Source organism: Myotis nattereri (genome assembly GCF_964212035.1).
Source record: "Myotis nattereri genome assembly, chromosome: 2".
Taxonomy (NCBI): domain Eukaryota; kingdom Metazoa; phylum Chordata; class Mammalia; order Chiroptera; family Vespertilionidae; genus Myotis; species Myotis nattereri.
In genome coordinates this window covers 194,642,047-194,663,699 of record NC_138076.1, presented here as the reverse complement: position 1 = coordinate 194,663,699, position 21,653 = coordinate 194,642,047, and the positions used below count along the sequence as shown (strand labels likewise).

General features: G+C 52.1%; 2 protein-coding genes across 2 annotated transcripts in view; one reads left to right on the top strand and one right to left on the bottom strand.

Annotated features, from left to right (window-relative positions):
• Nucleotides 1–11,775: 11,775 nt before the first annotated feature.
• Nucleotides 11,776–18,653, bottom strand: PIANP (PILR alpha associated neural protein). The gene is made up of 6 exons (XM_081083193.1): nt 18,429–18,653; nt 16,255–16,314; nt 15,488–15,999; nt 14,419–14,500; nt 13,399–13,626; nt 11,776–13,047 (listed from the first exon to the last, which is right to left on the bottom strand). The coding sequence occupies exons 2-6, from the start codon at nt 16,269–16,271 to the stop codon at nt 13,026–13,028; spliced, it is 861 nt and encodes a 286-aa protein (XP_080939319.1). The 5' UTR covers nt 16,272–16,314; nt 18,429–18,653; the 3' UTR covers nt 11,776–13,025.
• Nucleotides 18,173–21,653, top strand: part of COPS7A (COP9 signalosome subunit 7A) — a 26,550-nt gene continuing 23,069 nt past the window's right edge. The window contains exon 1 of the mRNA XM_081083197.1: nt 18,173–18,248. The gene's annotated coding sequence lies outside the window, so the exon portion shown is untranslated. The remainder of the gene's footprint in view (nt 18,249–21,653) is intronic.

The window sequence follows — 21,653 nt, the reverse complement described above, 5'->3', positions numbered from 1 at the left end:
GCTACACTGGACACCACACATGTTGGGCTGAGCAGTGAGAACCCCAGGAGTTACCAGTTTAAAAAGGGTTCTAGCACCAGCAGTAGCAGCAGTACCCCAGATTTCCACCTAAAGGGATTCAGAATAGGGACAACAGTTGGCCAGAACACATATACAAAGCTTCTGCTCTGTAGTTCTCAAACTCTAGTTTTCTAAGAGTTTGAACTTCAGAACTTGAGTTCTTCTCTGTAAAGAGATGATAATTAAGCTTAAAACTCTGGGAGTGAAGAATAATCAAGAAAATGAATCCCTCAGAATCACTTTGCAAGTCACCGATGAGTACAGAACCGAGGCATCGCACCACTCACTCATTTACATTCTGATCACTTCTAGAAAGGCTTAATTGACAGTATGTTGGTCAAGAGTAGCTTCCCAAAATTCTGGACCAGGAAAGATCCAGCCCAGGAGAAAGCAGGTGAAGAGGGAGAGTGAGACTGGTAGAATGTGGAAACAAGTAACAGCAGGAAATAAACATGATCACTCTGAGCCAAGAGCAGCCAAGCTTCAGGTGGGAAAGGACCTGTGACCTACAACTACAGGTCCTGCAGAGGAAATGCTGGCAGCAGATACCAGAGATACTAAAACCTGGAGGGTAGACTGCACACAGAAACTTGGTTTCAAGTAGTGACTAAGGAAACTAGGGAAGATTTTCAACAAAAGAAGTGAGGCATAAAGGATCTCCCTCTAAAAGTAACCCTGTTCCTTATCTTTCTCCAGAAGTCTCATGACATTTTTTGCTCTACTAAACAGCACCCTCAATTTTCATAAGTCCTATAAAGGGAAGAAGAATTGAATTTCAGCCTACTTTTTCCTAAATAGTAGCAAGGGAGAGGCAATGAACCAAATCTGTGACGACAGCTTCACACAAATGAAGCTCAATATTAAATGACCGGGGACTGATTGCAGGTAAATCACGCTCCCTGAGATATAAAATACAATAAAGTCAGACAGTCTCCGAAACAGGTGCTGAGCCTTTCCTCCCAGTATTAGGGGCCTCAGGTCCTCCTCAGGCAAGATAAATCAAGAAACAATCAAATTACAGTTTAGGGCAGTGATGGCAAACCTCTGACACACGAACTCATTTTTTTGGTTGATTTTTCTTTGTTAAATGGCATTTAAATATATAAAATAAATATCAAAAATATAAGTCTTTGTTTTACTATGGCTGCAAATATCAAAAAATTTCTATATGTGACACGGCACCAGAGTTAACTTAGGGTTTTTCAAAATGCTGACACGCCGAGCTCAAAAGGTTCACCATCACTAGTTTAGGGGGATCCAGTCTTGCCAACCTTCTCAGGAGGCAGGGATCACATCTTGGACCTCTCCAGAGTCTCTAACACAGGACTCATCACCCAGGAAGAAACTCCATATTTAATCAACTGAATGACAGTGGACTCCAGACATTCAGATTTTGAAAACATTGCAAGGGGTTCAAATCTTAACTCACAACCCCACTTTGTCTAATATTACAGCTGAGAGAAATGAAACAGCAAGAGTGGTAATGTATAAAAGAAATGTAGTAGAAAATTAGGCTGGAGAGTAAAAGAAAGGAGGGTCTAATATATAATATCCCTCTAAAGACTCAAGGAAGTAAACACATTACGGACGTGAAAATTTAGGAAGGAGGAACTGAGAGCCTGAAAATATGAATGTCCTCAGATAGGATTCCTGTGACAAGGCCCCTCCTTCCCACAAAAGATTGTATCTATTCATATTGTCTTACAAGTGACTCAGGTGAAGCAGTTTCTTAGGGAACTAGGGGGCATACAAAGTGATATGGTGGACAATATTACCACCACCATCACCATTGACATCTATTAAGTATTTAGTGTGTTCAAGATACTGTTCTAAGCACTTCACAACTTCACATCATTTAACAATTCTATAAATAGGGTACTGTAATCCCATTTTTCAAACAAGAGGCTAACAGTAAATAACAGAGCAAGTTAGGGAAAGGAGTTCAAAACCATACAACTGAAGTACATACTCTGACACTGTGATTTGATTCATGAAATAAAATTTAGAATACTGGCAGGAATGGACTATGCATTTTTCAGGTAGTTCTCATTAATGTTTTTAAAAAATGAAGTTCTGATGACAGCAATTAAAGATGATAGTCTCTGGCCACATCCTGTGAAAACTTACTTAGCCCCAATAACTGATTTTAGAATCATGGAGTCTGAGTAAAAAGGCCAGGCTATCCAGAGGGGCCCCTCCACTTCCATGGATACCCAATCTATCACTCTGCTTTGGTTCCTAAGAGAACAAAGCTGAAGATCAGAACCACAGCTGGTCCTAGAACAAAATGATAAATGTGCTCTGTGGATTTCTGATAAAAATGTCAGCCCCAAATGCGGGTTCATGAAGAGTACTGCTAGGCCAACTAGAAGCAATATTTGTCTGCATAATGACACCTGATAAATGCTATAATGCTGTTCTGAAAAGGCTAACTTAAAACTCTGTATCCCTGAAATAAGATCAAATGGAGAATCAAGAAGGCTCATGAAAGAAATACATAAAAATGGTGCCCCAGAGTTGTGTAACAGGGTACCACTGGGACAAGATCACTCAAATACCTGTTTACTTTACCACTTATCCTCTTAACTCTTTCTGGCATGAAACTCTTAGCAAACTATCCTGACATCCAAGCAGGCATGCATTAACAGTCCGGAACCTTAAGAAAGCCAATGATATTACGAGGAAATCTCATCTCTACAGAGCACCAGTTTTGATGACTGTGCCATTATACTAAAACAGCACTGGTTTACCCTAGACCAGTGGTCGGCAAACTCATTAGTCAACAGAGCCAAATATCAACAGTACTTCTTCAAAATAGACTCACCCAGGCCGAAAACCGACTTCTGCGCATGGGCCACGAAGTTTCAATCGCACTGTACGCGCGCCCGCACATGGTATTTTGTGGAAGAGCCACACTCAAGGGGCCAAAGAGCCGCATGTGGCTCGCGAGCCGTAGTTTGCCGACCACGGCCCTAGACTGAGAAAACTTCTAGTATAGTCCCAAAGAGCAAGAAAGAAGGAAAAACACAGTAAGTGGGGAGAAGTATATTGGCAGATTGAAAATCTGGGTTCTGCCCCGGCCGGCTTGGCTCAGTGGATAGAGCGTCAGCCTGTGGACTGAGGGGTCCCAGGTTCAATTCCGGCCAAGGGCACATGCCTGGGTTGCAGGCTCAATCCCCAGTGGGGGGGGGGGGTGTGCAGGAGGCAGCCGATCAATGATTCTCTCTCATCACTGATGTTTCTATCTCTCTCTCTCCTCCCTTCCTCTCTGAAATCAATAAGGAAATATATTTAAAAAAAGAAAATCTGGGTTCTAATTTCAACTTTACCACTGCACTGTTAGTAAGAAGGGAGGTTTACTATAATTAAGTTGGACAGCACTTTTCTTTCAAGAAGTTCAAAGAACTACATATTTATTTCTTTTTCAATCTCGAAAGAAATCTTGGAAGCACCAAGAAGATGAAGAAAAAGACAGTATTACATAGCATTCATGAAACACATAGTAGGACTTGAAACTCTTACACCAGAGCTCTATCCATCTGTCCATCCTTCCACAGTGCTACCAGCCATCCAGGAATAAAGATGTCACTGCCCGCAACATGTGGTTTTTGTATACATGATGAAGACCACCACCTCTTTCCCGGTACACACTATTTTTTGCTGTTTTTCAAATACAGCATGACTTTCTTTTATCAGATAAATAATAATCTCTTAATACAACCAACCTTTAGAAAAATCATGAAACACCCCAACCACCTAGGAATCAAGACTTCTGGAATCTAATTTTATGATTATCAGTGGATGATTGAATAACTTATAACTCTACTAAGGTTTTATTTGGGTTAAGGATGGAACAGAATAAACCCCTTTAAAAAAATTCACAGGGCATATAATTATGGAATGAAGGCAGAATAGAAAAAAAAAAAATGCTCAAAGTACTCCTGAAAGGAACAAAGAGAAATATTTCCGTGTGATGAGAACTATTAGGAACAATTAGTGAAAATTATATAAAGACCACACAATTACAAAGGAACTACCCCAAAGTATCAGTTCTATAGCCTCCAGCTCAGTAATCACCAACTAGAAGCACTTACAAGAAATAGAGATGCAAAGAACAATCAATTCAAATTCAACTACAGAAAGAACTTGACTCACAAATCTCAAACATTCTATTGAGCAAAACTGTTCCAAAATGCACAACTGCAGAAAGGATGCAATATTAGTTAAGGGCCTGAAGTGAAGAAACAGAGAACCATTTTTAACTCAGTAAGCAGATGAAGTCTTTTTCTCAGGTCCTAAGGACATTCAAGGACTGTCCCAAAAGAATCTGAGGCCTTCCTACTACCTGTAAACTCTCCCAAGTACAAAATAACTCTGAACAGGCTTATCCCAATTCTATTGGAAAAGACCATCACACCACATCTATTTGGGACCAACAGGAATATGGGCCATCACCATCTACCCCGGCACTGCTGGACCATCATTCCCCCAGGACCAGGATACCTGTGGGAAGAACAATTCAGTGGTTCCCCTTGCCCTGCCCATTCCGCTTTAAATAATGGATGTAGGCAATGTAAGGCAGGGGAAAAAAGGCTGGGGTTCAAGGAATATGCACCTAATATTTAATCATGAACCTGGCTCAGAAACCTATGGGGAACACATTTTATAAACCAGCCTGGAACTGATTTTTAGGAGACACATCCCTAGGATTATAAGCTCTGAACTCAAAACTCTTTCGAATCAATATTGTCATTTTCAAGCTACCTAAAACTCAATCACCATCAAATCTTGTATTTTGAATTCTTCATAGTTTTATCCACTTCAAGCTACCTATGAACCAATTTTGTCATGAAAACTTCACCCTGTCATATCAATTTCAAATAACTGTCATAGATTCAATCACTCAACAGATCCACTCCAAACACTAAGATGTAATATTAAGGATATGACCCCACTCTAAACTCAACTCTGCTGGTTCCAAGTGTCGGAAAGCAATTCCATAAGTTATGCCACAAGGACTATACTAGCAACGAGGGCCCATTTGTCCCCAAAGTAGAAATAAGTTTCTCCTTTGGACACAATGCAGCGCTACTCCACCATTTCACGTGCACATCTCATAATTCATTCATTATTGGTGGGAAGAGAAGGTGATGGGGACGGAGACAACTTTTTACACAAAAACTTCCTGAGTACCCCCAAGAGACAGTAGAAAAAGGCTGATTTTTCTCCCACAGCAAACACCAGTATTACAATTGCTATTGCTTAAAGAATGCTGTCCTACTGTTTCCCAAAGAAACCTATTTTATTATGACCCCTTCTCCACCCCAAACCAGAAAAACCATTAACCCAAAATTGTCTTACCCTCTCTCTCTCTTCCTCCTGTTGTTTTATTCTTTCTCCTTTCCAGGGCTCCTGAACTTTCTGTAAACAAATTGTCTGGGTTACACGGGCCAGTTAAGGGTGCAGACACCAGAGAACTGTGGAGGAATTCTTTGACTGCCAGCAGTCAGTCAGAAAGGCAGGTGGACCCCCAGCCAACCATCCAAAGGTGCAAGGATATAATAACAGGAGTGCAGTGCCACCCCTTTGTAGAGACAAGGGAAATAAATCTAACTCCCAGAAACTAAGATGATCTCTTTCAACCAGTGTTTGGGTTCCACTCCTGAAGAAGACACGGATTCTTCTTCGATCCTCAGGGCCACAGGGAACCAGGGGCCAGAGAACAGAAGAGTTGGAAGAGAAAGGTCCCTGCCCCTAAGGACTGGCACGGAGGGGAAACTGGGGACTAGGGGGTGCACAAGCCCTTGTGTCAGGCACGGTGCCAGTTCAGGCCCAGACACTTCCTCTGGTCTCCCCCCTCCACTTCTCCGAGGACTTCGCCCCTGCCTACCAAAGGCCTTGCGCCAAGAAGTACCTCCCTCGGGCTGCACAGGGGTCTATCTATTGGAGACCCCAGCTGTGCCCCCAAAACCTTTGCTCCCTTGAAACAGCCCCTGGCAGCTTTCTCCTGAGGTCGCCGCCCACCCCTTCATCAAAGACCCTTCTCTGGGACGTCCCTCCTTCTCCTCCAGGGAGCTGAACTCTGCCACCCACCAGCCAGACACCCGCCCCCTAAGCCCCCCCATGCCTCCCCATCGCCCGCTCCTCCAGCACCACTTCCGGTTCCGGGACGGACACACGTACAGTCACACCGTGAAGCCCCCCCTTCCACGCCCGCCCCCCCTCCCCCAGCGAGAAGGGGAGGGGGAGGAGCAGAGAGCTTGGCGCGCGCCGGCTGCAGCGGCGCGAGACTCACCCAGCGGCGACGGCAGCGGCGGCGCCAGAGCGCGGGAGGGGCGGCGTCGGCTGGGAGAGGAGGGAGCCGATTGGGGTGGGAGGACCGGAGGGGGCGAGGGGAGGGGGAGCGCGCGGCGGAGCGCGCGGGCACGCACTTTTAGGCGCGAGACAGACCCACACACTCCCACACACGGAATGCGCGCGAGACACCCGCAGGGCGGGGGCTCCAGGCAGTGGGTGGCCCCCTTTCTACCGCCCTCCCTCCCCCTAACACTCACCCGGAAGTGGTGCTGCCGCTAGTGCTCCTGAGAACCCCAATTCCTCCACGCCCCCTCCCTCCCTCCCTCCCCCCCACACGGTCCGAGTTGAGCCGCCACGGAGAGAAGGCGGGAGCGCCGGAAACGAAAAAGGGGGGAGGGAGGGAAATAGCAATGTAGGGGGGGCGGCAATTGGGAAGGGGGGGGGAATGCAAAGGTCGAGTCACTTCCGGAAGCGGTAGAGCACATCCGGCGCCGCTCGCGCCAGGAGTCCTGAGGCCCGGAGTGACGCCGCGGAGGGGCGGAAGTGGCTTCGGCTCCGGGACCCGGTGGAACCTCCGTGGATGTGACGCCACAACGGAAGTGAAGGAGCGTTCTGCTGAGGGCAGAAGCCGAACCTTCCCTTCCGAACGCCCGGCGGGCCCCCGGCTTCCGGAAGGGGCTTCTGGGGAAGTGGGAGGGCGGAACCGCGACAGGTTCATGAATTATGCATCAAGGTACGGGCGGACCTGCGGGTTCTTAAAGACTAGGGTCGCGTCTCCCTTACCTCGGCGGGGGAGGAGGCGACGTAGAAAGTGGCCGTTTTTGTTTTTTTATATGGTACTCTCAAGGATGTTTCAATGCTTCGAATACGCAGGTGAGGACTGGATGTGTCCGTTTTCTGAGGTTCCTACTTAGGCCCAGAGAGTAACTAATAACCTCTCCCCAGCCATCAAAATCCCACCCCGCCCCAGCCGGGTAGCGCAGTGGCTAGAGCGTCAGCCTGCGGACCGAAGGCTCCCGGTTCGAATCCCGTCAAGGGCACCTACCTGGGTTGCAGGCTCCTCCCCCGCCCGGGCCCTTGCTCAGGGCTCTTGCCGGAGGCAACCAATCCATGACTTTTTCTCACATCATGTTTCTGTCTTTCCCCCTGTCTTCCACTCTCCCTAAAAACCAATGGGAAAATATCCTCGGGCGAGGATTAACAACAAAAATCCGACCCCTCCCTGACCACACCCCTCACTCTCTGCTTTGGTCTCTAGGTTCTCTTCACCCACCTCCACGTCTCTGTCTCCCCGCTCTGCTTAGCTTTTACACAGGGCGCTCACCACTCCCTGACAGTGTATTGTTTCCATCTCTTCCCACTAGAATATCGGCCTCGTGAGGGCAAGCTCTTTGAATTGTTTGCTGCTGTATCCTCAGAGCCTGGCATTTAGTTAGTGGTCGGTAAGCGTTTGTTGCATAAATGAACACTGAATGTGAACTCTTTCAGGAAGCCTTCCCTGATTGCTCCAACCCATAACGGTGCCTTTCTCTGAATTCCTACAGCATTTAGTCTGTACTTTCGTTTCTGTTTTATCTCTTTCATATACGTGACTCTTCAGCGAGGTTGTCAGCTCTCAGGGAAGAGGAGCTGCTTCGCTGAGCACATAGTAAATGCTGAATAGTTATACACCGCTCACCCACAGTTTCGCTTTCCGCTGTTTTCTGTTACACTTGGTCAACTGTGGTCCAAAAATATTAAGTGGAAAATTCCAGAAATAAACAATTCATAACTTTTAAATGACATGCCTTTCTCAGTAGCGTGATGAAATCTCCAGCCATCCAGCTGAGTCTGGGACATGACTCATCCCTTTGTCCAGGCTCTCCAAGATGTACATTCTCCTCGCTCTCATTAGTTCCTTAGTAGCCATCTTGGTTGTCATATTGACTCTGGAGGTACTGCAGTGCTTGTGTTCAAGTAACCCTTATTTTATTTAATAATGGCCCCAAAGCACCAGAGTGGTGGTGCTGGCAACTCAGATATGGCAGTTCAAAAGCCAGGAAGTGATTGCTGTAAGTGAAAAGGTATATATGGCCCAGCCTGCATGGCTCAGTGGTTGAGTGTTGACCTATGAACCTGGAGGTCATGGTTTGATTCTGGTCAGGCCACATGCCCGGGTTGCAGGCTCAATCCCCAGTCAGGGACATGCAGGAGGCAGCCAATCAATGTTTTTCTCTCATCACTGATGTTTCTCTCTTCCTCTCTGAAATCAACAAAAAATTTTTAAAAGAAAAAGTAAAAGGTATATGTGTATAGGAAAAAACACATATTTTATATATTTAATATGTATATATATATTTCTGTACCATCCCCTGGGAGGTCTTAGAACTTATCCCCTGCAGATAAGGAAGGACTACTGTATGTTATTTGAGTAAATGAATGCTGCCACTAGCCTGCTCCGTGGTTCAGCTCTGGATTCAGCTTTATTTTGGCTGAAACAGAATTGAAGTCCCTCCTATTAACAGAAACAACCCTTTGGTCAGAGAGCAAAATAACCCCAAAATAACTATAATGCCCATTTTACAAATAATGAAAATAGGAAAGATTTAGGTGATTTTCCCCCCCAAGATCACAGCAATGAACTAGAAAAGAACACCTAAAAATAAACACTTAACGTAAATGTTTAAAAAGACATGTATCTTTGGCCTGTAATTATTTGTATCTTTTTAAAAAATAAATCTTTATTGTTGAAAGTATTACATATGTTCCCTTTTTCCCCCCAGTTGACCCCTCCAGCCCGCCCTACCCCCCCACCCCGGGCCTTCACCACCCTGTTATCTGTGTCCATGGGTTATGCATATATGCAGACAAGGTCTTTGGTTGATTGCCTCCCACCCACCACCCACCTTCCCTCCCAGATTCTGCACTCTGTTGCTGTTCATATCTTTTTTAAAGTAGCTAATATTCTTATCACCTTTTGGGGGGCTGCACTGTCTGTGTTAACCTGGTAGCAACAGCTAGGGCTAGCAACAGTCTTAAGGGCTCAGATGTGACCAGACCCAGTTGCTGAATGAGTTAGAGATCGATGATTTGAGAAATGTTGAATTTGGGGGCTGAGAGAAAAGTGGGAGCAAAATAGTAGTCATCACTATAAGTCTCTTCTAGTTCTTTTCCTCTTTACATTAAACGATACTCCCTGGGCCTCAGTGTCTGCAACTGTCAGTCCTGCTCTTGCTCTCGCTCTAAGAAGCAAGTCTTTAAGTTCCTTGAACTCCTCAGAGAGAAGCTTTAGATAGAGAACTGTGGGGTGCAGAGGGAGGAAGGCTGTTAATTTTAGCTTGGGGTTTTCCAGCTGGCACACTGTTACCATCTTGAATCACTTCCACACCCTGAGCTCTGCCTGGGAGATCCCTCCTCCCGGGGGCTTCCCCATTCCTGGTTTGGTCTGAGCCACAATGGTAAGCATTCCAGAAAAATGCTTAAGAGAAGCCTGGCTGAGTCATTTGAGGCACATCTCAGGAGGCAAAGAAAGTACAGTGATGAGAGACCCTGGTCCCAGTAGTGCCTGCGATCCAAGAACCAAAAGGGTAGTATAGTCATTGTTTATGTTCTTCTCTGTCATTATGCAGTGACGCTCTGCCCTACCACTTACTGGCAGCCTTCTGAGGGCCTCCAAGGTCCCACCATTCCATTTTCAACTCCATGAGAGAGAAAGGCTAGGATCTGTTCCCTGTGGGCTCGGGCCTCTTCCTGGTCGGCATGGCAGTGTGACTTAGTTTGGGGTAATTCCTTTAGGACAACTCAGAAGACTAGGATGTCTCCTTTCTCCTCTGTCTCTCCACCTGACTTTCCATAGGGAAGAGAGCATTTAGGGAGAGGGAGCAGGTAAGGATTTCCAGTGTTTTTCTGGTGTATTTTAATATATTTAAATTTAGAGAAACAGCAGTCTAATCAGGCAATAATTAATTCCCTCTTCATCAGGGGCCTTCATGTGTGCCTTTTGCATATGGATGAGCCACAGGGTCACACTGTCCCTCTGAAGAGACAGTTGCTGAAGGTGACAGAGCTGAGTGTGCTCTCCGGGCACTTGAGCTCCTTCCCCTTCCGTCCTGTGCTTCCCCCTCCCTGCACCTGACAAGGACTAGATTCCTGTGGGGAAAGAAGAGAAAGGTTAATGAGGCTTCCTCTCCCATCCTCCAGGATTCCTCTCTCACTGCCCCCAACCCCTCCCATCAGCGCCTCTTCCTGGGCCCTCAGTCCCATCCAGCCATCCCGTCCACCAGCTACCCACTGGGATCTCTTCAGGCCCCACTGGGCTGCCTCGGAGCCCTCAGCAGCAGCTTATTTGCTGTGTACCTCTGCTTTTAGTTGGTTTATCACTCCTTGGCCCCACTCTGCTTCTTCCCTCTGTCACAGTCTGTCTTTTTCTTAGGGAGTCTGACATCCTGAATGCGCACACTGCTCTGGTCCTGAGAAATATGCTGCCTCCTCCCCACTAACCTTTGTGCGCCGGATGGACTCAGTCTTACTTCCCTGAGTACACAGTCAAGCTCTCCAACACCTAACGCACACACCTACCAACCCATGTACATTCCTAATTTGAGCTACAAATATAAACACATGTATGCATACACAGCCCGGGGCAGCCCAGATGCCTTTTGGCACATTACAGTCTCCTCTCCTCCCTGGAGCTCCCCATTTCCAGGGAGCAAGGGGGGAACAGATGGGGGTGGGGAGAGAAATGGGACCTGGGTGGTTACCATGGCAACGGAGCCTAGCAACAGCTGAGAGGCTGATGTGTGTGTGGGCTTTTGCAGGGTTGTTATAAGAGCCAAACCTAGAATTGGGGGCTCAGAGGTGACTGATCCCAGCTGGGCAGTTTGGATCCCCGCCCCCAAACACACCCCTTGATTCTACCTCCACACCCTATCAGAGAAAGCAGAGTGGGGAAAGCTAATGCGTTAACTACAGGGCTTCTAATGCGACACAGCTTTTGGGGGGCAGGTTAGGGAGCATGGCTGAAAATAAACCAAGCAGGGCAGCCTCTTTCCCATTTCTCATTTTTCTCTTCTTTCACCTTTCACCCTCCCTCTGTATTATCAGCTCTCTCTTCTTCATTTTCTTGCTTCTCCATTGCCTGTCCTTCTATGTAATTTGCCCTTACTTTGTCTCCTTTCACATGGTCTCTTTTGACCTGCACTGGCAAGTGACAGGCAAGCCATTCTTCCAGTTTCTCTTGCTCTGTCTGCTCCCTTAGTTTCTCTTCCTTCCAGCTAGTCCTAAGTTAAAGCCCTTGAATCCCAACTCCAGGTCAGAGTAGGCCGGTCACATTGGGCTGGAGGGGTTCCCGGGTTCATCCTCTTTCTCCCTCTTGGCCGCCCATCACCTCTCCTCCCGTCCACTCTACAGGGCTCATAAGACAGAATCAGGGAACTCAGGTATCTTGCAAAGGCTTTATTTGAAAATTTTGAAACTTACATCCCACAAGAATTCAAGATTATCACCACAAGAAGAAAGAGATAATACAAAAATATATATCACAGCATAGGAGCCAGGTAAGAGAGGAAGAAGGAAGGTGGGAAAAATTATGAGAAGTAGGGAGAAACCTAGGGGCAGGGGGACAAAAGGAGGGAGAGTGGAAAAACAAAGGAGGGAGGGAAGGAGTGATGTTAGGGAGCCCAAGAAGGGGAGGGATAAATTGGGAGGTAGAGCTCCCAATGGCCTTGAACCAGCTGGCTCCATTCCCTGGCAGCCTCAGTGGAATTAGGGAGGCCCTTAGAGAGGCTGGGAAGTAGAGGACTGGCTCAGGGGGCTCTGAATTCCAGAGAGTGACACACACACAGACAGCCAGGACAGAGAAGACAAAAGGGACTTAGGAGGAAGGGAAGGGCAAATGGGAGCCCCTTTCGTGGGTAGTGCAGCAGGTGACTCCCCAAAACCCATCTCCCAGACAACAGAACTTAGCATGGGGTGGGGGAGAAGTGTGGGGCCTCACTACCCTCATCCTTATGGGAGCCCTCAGGGTATGAGATCACCCATGGAGTGGAATGAGGGAGACAGTGAAACACATGACAGGGAACAGGATGGGCCATGACAGATGGGGGGCACAAGGAGCCCCCAGCTCACCTCCCACCCACCTCTGGGGCAGCATGCAGGAGCCACAGAAAATAGATCAGTGGGTGTTCATGAGGGAGAATGTAAGCACAACACACAACACAACATGGGGCCAGGAAATGCATGTGAGAGGAATGGTAAAGTCAGCCACTGACCACTGAGTGACTGAGATGAGCATGAAATGTGGGAAGAGAAAATGAAAAATGAGAAACAAAAGAGAGAATGTGGGGGGGTCAGCAGAGGGGAGAGAGGTGGATGGGGAGAAGGTGCAGAAGGCTGGCTGCACAAGAGCATGAGTGTGTGCAATGGCCCGTGACGGTGGAGGTGAGTGTGCAAGGCTTTCATGTGAGTGTGCAAGGGTGGGGATGGGGCACCAGAAACCAGAGGCCCCACTTAAAGGAGGGTGAGCAGATAGGATTGCCTATAGGGCCAGTGAGTGTTCCAGGGTGGTGTGCCAGGGCAGAAGCCAGGAGCACCTGCAGCCCCAGCTCCCACAGCTGCCCTACCCTCAGTGGGATGGTGGCTATGCCGGCCCCTTGGCCTCCTGCTTGGTGGCACCCCAACATTGATGGGCATCACAGATTCACCAGGGGAATCCTGAGAGGAAGAGGGAAAGGGTGCAGTCAGGAAACAAGGGGTAAGCCGGAATTGAAAGGGGAGTCCAAGACAAAGGGAGTCAAGGCTAAGAGGGCGGAGTTGGAGTTAAATGGCAGCATGAGAATAGGACAGAGATCCACAGAGCAGGAGAAGGAAGGGTCCCCTCAGAGAAGAGGGGTCCAGGCTCCTTGGGAGGGCCAGGGACCAGGCTGGGAAGGAGAGCCAGGGGCTCTGGGAGGGCCAGGCCCTTCCTCCTTCCCACCCACCCAGGAGGGAGCACCCCCAACCACAGCTCCAGAGACCTAAACGTCCTCCCCTCCCCACCCTCCATCTTTTTGCCCTGGCCCTCACCGGTTCAACTGGAAGGCTGGAGCCCCTTTGGGCTGGGGCATCCCAGGCCCAAGCCGGGGTCCCCCTCGGGGCTCCTCGTGGTCAGGGGTGGGGGTTGGCGAATCCCCGAAGGCCCCCAGCACAGTGACCCCGGCTGGGGACAGGTCTGTCAGCGGCTGCTGGCTCTCCTCCTGCCTCAGGGCACCTTGCTGTCCTGAGGGCCTGCGCCGCTTCTGGCTGCGGTCCCAGCTGGTGCACCGGAAGGGAAGAGGTTCTCTCACACACTTAAGAAGCCCCCATCCTGAGCCTGCAGGGTTGGTCACCCCCCAGTCTCCCTTAGGCACCCCTAAGATCCTACAGCTGAGAAACCGGCCTCTAACAGTTCCCTACACCAAATCTGAAACCAAGTGTCCATAAAACCACTTCTCCTACCCTGCCCGCCCTGGGATGCTGGGATCTAAACCATCTCCCCAACCTGGTCCAGATCCACAGAGTTAGTACTTCCTCCCCACCAACAGGTGGAATCCTCCGGAATCGCCGCCTGGGGAGGCGTACCCAGAAAAACCATTTCTCTCCTCAGCAAGCACCTTGGCAGGTTTAGTTCTAATTCAAAGCCAGCTAATGACCTGGACACTTCAATGATTCTCTCAGTAATGTGTGAAGGACTGGGTGACCCATTATTAAATACAGGCCAAGAAAGCTCCAGATTTACTCCCTCCTCCCCAGGTGCCCTAAGAAGGGGCTCTGCAGACTGGGTCATTGTTCTCAGTCTTGGAGGGACAAGGAATGACCAGCAAAGCCCCTAGTGCACATAATAACCCCCCACCGCTCCCATTATCCTTGTATGTCCCTGGGAGAAGGAATGTGCCCTGGTTTCTCACTGTCTCCCCCGACCCAAATCCTTAACTACCTTTCCCCAAGGTCTTGCCTTAATCTACCACTCCCTATCCCACCCCCAGCAAAATCCTGCCCTTGCGTCTTCCCTCCTTCCAGCCAAACATCCAGTTCCCAACGGCCAGCACCCTCATCCCCACAGCTTACCAGAACTTGAAGATGATGCCAGTGGCCACGAGAACAATGATGATGGAGATGGTAATTGTGACATAGAGCTGGGGGTCCACACCTGATTGGGGTGGGAAGAAAGTTTTAGGGGGGCTCAGTGTGGTAGGAGCCACGAGGGAGTGGGGATGGGGCTAGGCTGCAGGTTCAGTAAGCTTGAGGAGGGCTGCCAATGTGAATCCACATTGCCCAACTCTTTCTAGAGCCCCTCCCCCTTTATTCCATTCATCAGCTTTACCCAGAGTTTTCAGCTCTTTTCCTCCCAAATCCCCCACTTTCCCAATCCTGTATATATGTGATGAGGAGGGGGCGCCAAGGTCAGAGAGAACCCTGTTCTCTGTACAGAAACCAGGGGGTGGAACCGTCCATCTGTGCTCTGGCCTCACCCCCAAACCACTGGCCCTGGCTCTGCATTCTCTGAGCTGAGCTGTCACCCTGCGGTTCCTTTCATGGTGTTCCTCTGCATGAAATGCACCCACTCAAGGTTCAGTTCAAATGTCAATTCTTGGAAGGTGTTCTGATCCCCAGGCAGAGGCCGTCTCTCCTCTTTTCTTTCTTTTTTTTTGGTTAATCCTCACCCTAGGATATTTTTCCATTGATTTTTAGAGAGAGTGGAAGGGAAGGGAAAAGACACAGAGAGAGAAACATCAATGTGAGAGAGCCACATCAATTGGCTGCCTCCGCATGCCTTGACCAGAGCCAGGAATCCGTGGACCAGAATCAAGCCCAGGGCCCTTCTGTCTGAGGGTCGATGCTCTAGCCACTGAGCCAAATCGGCTAGGGCTCTCCTCTTTTCTTAAGCAACATGCTGAGCATGCCTCTAGTAGAGCACTTATTACACTGACATCCCCAAGTGTTTACACATCTGTCTTCTCCAATGGCCCCGAGCTCCTCCAGGGCTCAGACGCGTCTTCATCTCTGCCGCCTGTGCCAGCGTGGTGCCTGACACATTTGTGGAAGGAGCTAACAGACAAGGCCTCGCTTGCTGCCCTGAGCTTCAACCAGCCTCCCCACCCTCATATCCCTACCGCCCTCTCACACTTCCACTCACCTTCCCCACGACCCCCGAACAAGAATGGCCGCAGGGTGGCAGGTGCTTCTCTAAGGATGATCCCATCTCCATCACCCCGCATGGAGTCTGAGTTGGGGTGTGGGGTAGCCAGCCCATGGGGGGCTGCAAAACCATAGTCCAGGGGCAGAAATCCAGGATTGGCAGAGTTGGGATCCCCCCCATCCTCTCGAGACACTGTAGGGCCCCATACAATTGCCCAGGGATACTGGGATGAGGGTGGCCCCTCTTCAAAGCCTGATGGGGTGGCAGGGGGCGCGGTGCCTGGCAGGACTTGCCGCCTGGATCTTGGAACCCGAGGGGATCGGCTTGGTGGGGGTGCCCGCTCCCACACACAGACATGGCGTGGGGCTGAGGGACCTCCCCGGGCACATGGGGGACGTGCTGGGGCTGGTGGGGTTCGAGGGGAGGAGGAGGAGCCTTGAGCAGGTGGTGGGAAGGGCAGCAACAGCAGCGGCCAGAGAGGGAGGAGGTGGGACAGCAGCAGCGCAGGCCTACAAAAAGGGAGAAAGAGAGGGTGAGACAGAAGCCCATCCTGGGCCTGTGTGTGGGGAAGACAGGCTCATACCTGTGACCCCCAGCTGCCTCTCTCCAGGTCTCTCTGCAAAAGCAGGCGGGCTCTGGGAAGGTTCAGCCTCATTTCCTATCTTCCCAGGGTCTAGAGCCCTTAGGATGGAGGGCCCTTGATGGGTCTAGGGAGGAAAGGGCCAAGACCTCAGGGAACGCTCCCTCCGCTGTGCCGAACTTACCACATCCTGGACTCCATGCTCGAGGTCTTCCTCAGCTGTGACCCAGATTTTCGGCTTTTACTGGGAAAGAGAAGGGATTGTCACATCCCCACCCTGCCCTGCGTTCTTCCCCAGCTCATTCATCCACCAATTCTACCCACATCTCCCCTCGCATGCTGCTGGCTGCCAGCAAAGCTGCTGCCCCCCAGGATTCACTGCTGCTGAGCATCCTTTGGGGGGAAAAACTACCCAAGTGGCTCCCTGTCTAGCTCCCAGCCCCTCTCTACAACTACCCAGGTCGCTGTTATCGCCCCACCCCAGGGCCTACTCTCACTTCTCAGGCTTCCTTCTCACTTCCTTGTCCACAGCTCCAAGCTTTTCTTGGATCTTAATTTAGAGTCAAGAACCTTGTGATTCCTTGAGCACCTACCGCTAGGGAGAGTCAGGGTGGGGGAGGGTAAAGGAAGTCAGTCTGAGTGTGTGAGTGTGTGTGTGTGTGTGTGTGTGTGTGTGTGTGTGTGTGTGGCACGTGCCCAGCCTGCCCACCCCACCTGTAGTCCCAGGCAATTCTCTTAGGATTGGCCCCAGGAATCTGCATCTTTAGGAGAAGGGGAAGAGGAGATGGAGGGAGGGAAGGAAAGAGGCAGAGAGAGGTGAGTGGGAGAAAAACTACAGAATATACTTTTTGCTCAGTGTTTAAGCATACAAATGCATAGATGCCCTCTGACGGGAGGAGCCACCCTTACATGTAGCTCTCCAGCGTGAAGAATCCTGGAAGAGTCAGGGTGGTTGCTTTTGAAAGAGGAAGGACATGTGTTCAGGGTTGAGGGTGCTGGACCCAGGGTGGGCCAGGCTCCCCTAAGTAAATGGGACTATGATACCCTGTGGATTATGGGTCTAAATCTGTACTCTCAGTACTCTCAGAGAATAATGGGAATAAGATAAGAAGGTCTGGGGAAGGGAATGGGAAAAATGGGCAGTGGGGAGGGATGTGAAGGGGTGAAGGGCCCAGAAGGGAACGGTGGGTTAGGAACGAGAAGGAAGGAGAAGAGTGAAGAGGAAGCCACTTCGGGGGACAGGAGTCCGTCCTGAAAGAGAACAGAAGGGGGGCAGGTACAGAGGCTGGAAGCTTGGAGGATGCTGAGGGGAGAACAGGATGAGTTAAAGGTCAGGGCGGGAAACAGGGTGAAGGGGTCACAGGAGCAGGCGAAGAGGGGAAAGGGCAGGGGGAGAAGGAAAGGTGCAGGCTGGAAGGGAAGGTGGACACCGTGCAAGGGGAAGGGAGAGAGGGGTGGAGAAGAGCAGGGTTGGGGAGAAGGGAAATGGGAAAGGAGGGAGCATAATACCGATGACAAAATAAGAGGAAGGGCTGGGGACCGAAGACAAACAGCAAAGATGGAGGAGTTGGAAATTGCTTCTTCCGATGTAAAGGGACGTGGGGCTATGGGAGGAGACAGGGATAGGGGCATGGTGGGAAGAAGGGAGAGAGGGATGACAGAGAAGCAGCAGGAGGGAGGAAGTAAGGAGTGTGGGAGCGAACCAGTGAAGCGGAGAGGGCTCTCAGGGGTCTCTGCGGCCGGCTGACTCCGGGACTCACTCACCTCTCCGCCGTGTGCATCACCCCCTCCCCACGCCGTCAACTCGGGTCCCAGGACCCTACGCCCCTCCAGCCACCCCTTCCAGGAAGCCCGCAGTCCCCAGGCTGGCGCGCCACCCCCACCCTTTCCTCGCGCCTCGCGGACCTGTTGTGCGCAGGAGACCAGATGGGGGTGGGGCGGGAGCCTGGAGGTGGGGGATCCCGGCCCTGTTTCCAGCGTGGTCCCAGCCCACCCCTCTCACAGGCCCGCGCACCCGCTGGAAAGCAGCGAGAGTTGGGGAGAAAACGAGGACCCGGAGGTCGGCGAAGGGACTCCGAGGGGGGAGCCGACAGGGACCCGACGCAAGAGGATGCGGGGAGCCTGAGCCGAAGGCAGGATGGAGGCGGCCGCGGGGACGGCGACCGCTGCGCCAGGAGGGTAGGATGGAGCCGGGACCGGAGCAGGGATGGAGAGCGCCGCAGGGAAGGGGCGCTTCGGGACTCGAGGCTGGGACCCGGGGAGGGACCGCGCCGGGAGCGGCGGGGGCGAAAGGCTCGGAGTTCGGAGGGACCAGGCCGGGCTCCCTCGGGTGGGGGCGTGGGGGTCCCTTTCACTCACCTGCGTGCCTGGCGCGGCGGCGCGACAGCTGCTGGCGCTCGGGGCTGCGCCGGGCTGGGGGGACGCGGGAGCGGGTGGGGCGCGGGGCATGGTCAGGGGGGTGGCCGGCAGCGGGGTGCTGGAGAGGGTGGGGGGCGGGCGCCCGGGGCGCGGGGCGGCGGCAGCGGAGGCGGCGGCGGGGAGATGCTCCGCTCGGCTCGGCTCGGCTGGACTCGGCTCGGCGGGGCTCGGCGCGGCGGCTCGGAGCGCTCGGTCTCCTCCTCTCCCCCTCCCGCCCCCCGCCCCGGGCCACGCACGGTTTAACCCTCCCGCTGCCGCACCGCGGGAGCCGCGCTCAGCTGTGTCCCAGGTGTGAGCTGGAGAGGGCGGCGGAGGCTGCGCGACTGATTCCCCGCGTTTTGATGGCGGCCTCCCCGCCCTTTCACCCAGCACCGTGGAAACCCGTGGTCACCTTAGTGCATTTCTGCGATTCGGCATCTCCAACTGTTTCACCCCTGGCGAAGAGTGCGGAGTGGGGGCCCGGGCAGCGGGGGCAATGGAGACCTCGCGCCAGCCTTGGATTCTCCCAATGGCTGGATGGATCCACGGTTCCACTCTGGCCCTGCTACAATGCATTGCCTCACAGCAACCCGATTACCTTTAAAATAAGGAGATCAAGTCGCATTACTCGGCTTATCTGGCAATCGGAATAGCCAAACTCCTTACTGGGGCTTACCAGACTGTATGACCTCGCCCCTAGCTCTCTGATGTCCTTCCCCAACACGTCTTTATGCCCCAGCGACACTGGACCTGATCTGTATTTCTAAAACTAGAGCTTAACTGACCAGGGGGTCTTTGCACTGACTGTTCCCTGTGTCTGGAACGTTCCCCCCTGGCTTTTAACAATGACTCACTCTTTTCATTAATATTTCACTTAAATCCAGTGTCACCTCTTCTGGGAGGCCTTTGCTAACCACTCTGTCCAAAGCAGTTTCCCTGCCCTAGCTGGTTTGGCTCAGTGGATAGAGCCTCGGACTGAAGGGCCCTAGGTTCGATTCTGGTCAGGACGCATGCCTGGATTACAGGCTCAGCCCGCAGTGTGGGGCGTGCAGGAGGCAGCCTATCAGTGATTCTCTCTCATCATTGATGTTTCTATCTCTCTCTCCCTCTCTGAATCAATAATATATATATACTGGAGGCCCGGTGCACAAAAATTTGTGCACTGGGGGGGCGGGGGCGGGGGGGGGGTCCCTCAGCCCGGCCTGTGCCCTCTCGCAGTCTGGGACCCCTTGGGAGATAACGACCTGCTGGCTTAGGCCTGCTCCCAGGTGGCAGAGGGTAGACCCAGTCCCTAGGTGCAGCTCCTGGTTGGATTCAGAGCAGGGCCGATTGGGGAGTTGGGGCGCCGCCCCCTGTCATGCACAGAGCAGGGCAGATTGGGAGGTTGTGATGCCACCCTCAGTCAGGCTCAGGGTAGGGCCGATTGGGGGGGTTGGGGCACCGCCCCCTGTCACGCACAGAGCAGGGCCCATCAGGGGGGTTGGGGCTCCGTACCCTGTCATGCACAGAGCAGGGCCAATCAGGGGGTTGGGGCGCTGCCCCCCATCATACACAGAGCAGGGCCAATCAGGGGGTTGGGGCGCTGCCCCCTGTCATGCACAGAGCAGGGCTAATCAGGGGGTTGAGGAGCTCCCCCCTGTCACTCACAGAGTAGGGCCGATAGGGGAGTTGGGGCACCGCCCCCTGTCACACTCAGGGCAGGGCGGATCAGGGGATTGGGGTGCCGCCCTCTATCACCCACAGAGCAGGGCCGATCAGGGGGTTGGGGCGCCGCCACTGTCACACTCAGGGCAGGGCCGATGGGGAGGTTATGGCTCTACCCCAGCCATGGGCAAACTATGGTCTGCGGGCCGAATCGGGCCCGTTGGAAATGAATAAAACTAAAAAAAAAAAAAGACCGTACCCTTTTATGTAATGATGTTTACTTTGAATTTATATTAGTTCACACAAACACTCCATCCATGCTTTTGTTCCGGCCCTCCGGTCCAGTTTAAGAACCCATTGTGGCCCTCGAGTCAAAAAGTTTGTCCACCCCTACTCTACCCCATCACACACAGAGCAGGGACCGTGGGGGGGTGGGGGGGTTGGGGGCGCCGCCCTCTATCACCCACAGAGCAGGGCCGATCAGGTGGTTGGGGTGCCGCCACTCTCACACTCAGGGCAGGGCCAATGGGGAGGTTATGGCTCTACCCCATCACACACAGAGCAGGGCCCGTGGGGGGGGTGGGTTGGGGCGCCGCACCCTGTCAAACACAGAGCCGCAGGGCGATCAGAGGGTTGGGGAGCTCCCCCCTATCAGGCACAGAGCAGGGCTGATCAGGGGGCTGGGGCGCCTTCCCCTGTCACGAACAGAGCAGGGTGGATAGGGAGGTTGTGGGGGCCCCCCCCCGCCCCCGTCACACACAGAGCCGCAGGGCGATCAGGGGGTTTGGGCGCTGCCCCCTGTCACGCTGATCCTGGTGCCGGGAGGCCTCTCGGCTCCGCTGATCCTGGTGCTGGGAGGCATATTACCCTTTTACTATATAGGGTAGAGGCCTGGTGCATGGGTGGGTGCCGGCTGGTTTGCCCTGAAGGGTGTCCTGGATCAGGGTGGGGGTCCCCACTGGGGTGCCTGGCCAGCCTGGGTGAGGGGATGATGGCTGTTTGCAGCTGGTCACACACCCTTCAGGGTGGGGGTCCCCACTGGGGTGTCTGGCCAGTCTGGGTGAGGGGCTGAGGGCTGTTTTCAGGCTGGGGTGACTGAAGCTCCCAACTGCTCCTTTTTTTCTTTTATTCTGGACCAGCTTTAGCTTTGAGGCTTGGCTCCAGCTCTTAGGCCTCCGCTGCTGAAAGTAGGTTTCTGGCCTTTGCTTACAATGTTGCGATCCTGCTGGCTGAAGCCTGGCGGACTAAAACAGGTTTCTGGGGTTTTGTTTAGCTTCTATATTTGTTACATAGTTGCTTAGAGTGGCAGCTCAGAGGTCTGCAGCGGCAGGCGGGGAACGTTGGAGTCCTCCGTCACTGAAGCAAGCAAACCTCATGTTAGTTTCAAGCTGCCTGGCTGCCGGCCGCCATCTTGGCTGGCAGTTAATTTGCATATTGCCCTGATTAGCCAATGGGAAGGGTAGCAGTCGTACACCAATTACCATGTTTCTCTTTTATTAGATAGGATATTTTTTAAAGTAGCTTCCCCTGACCCCGATCCCA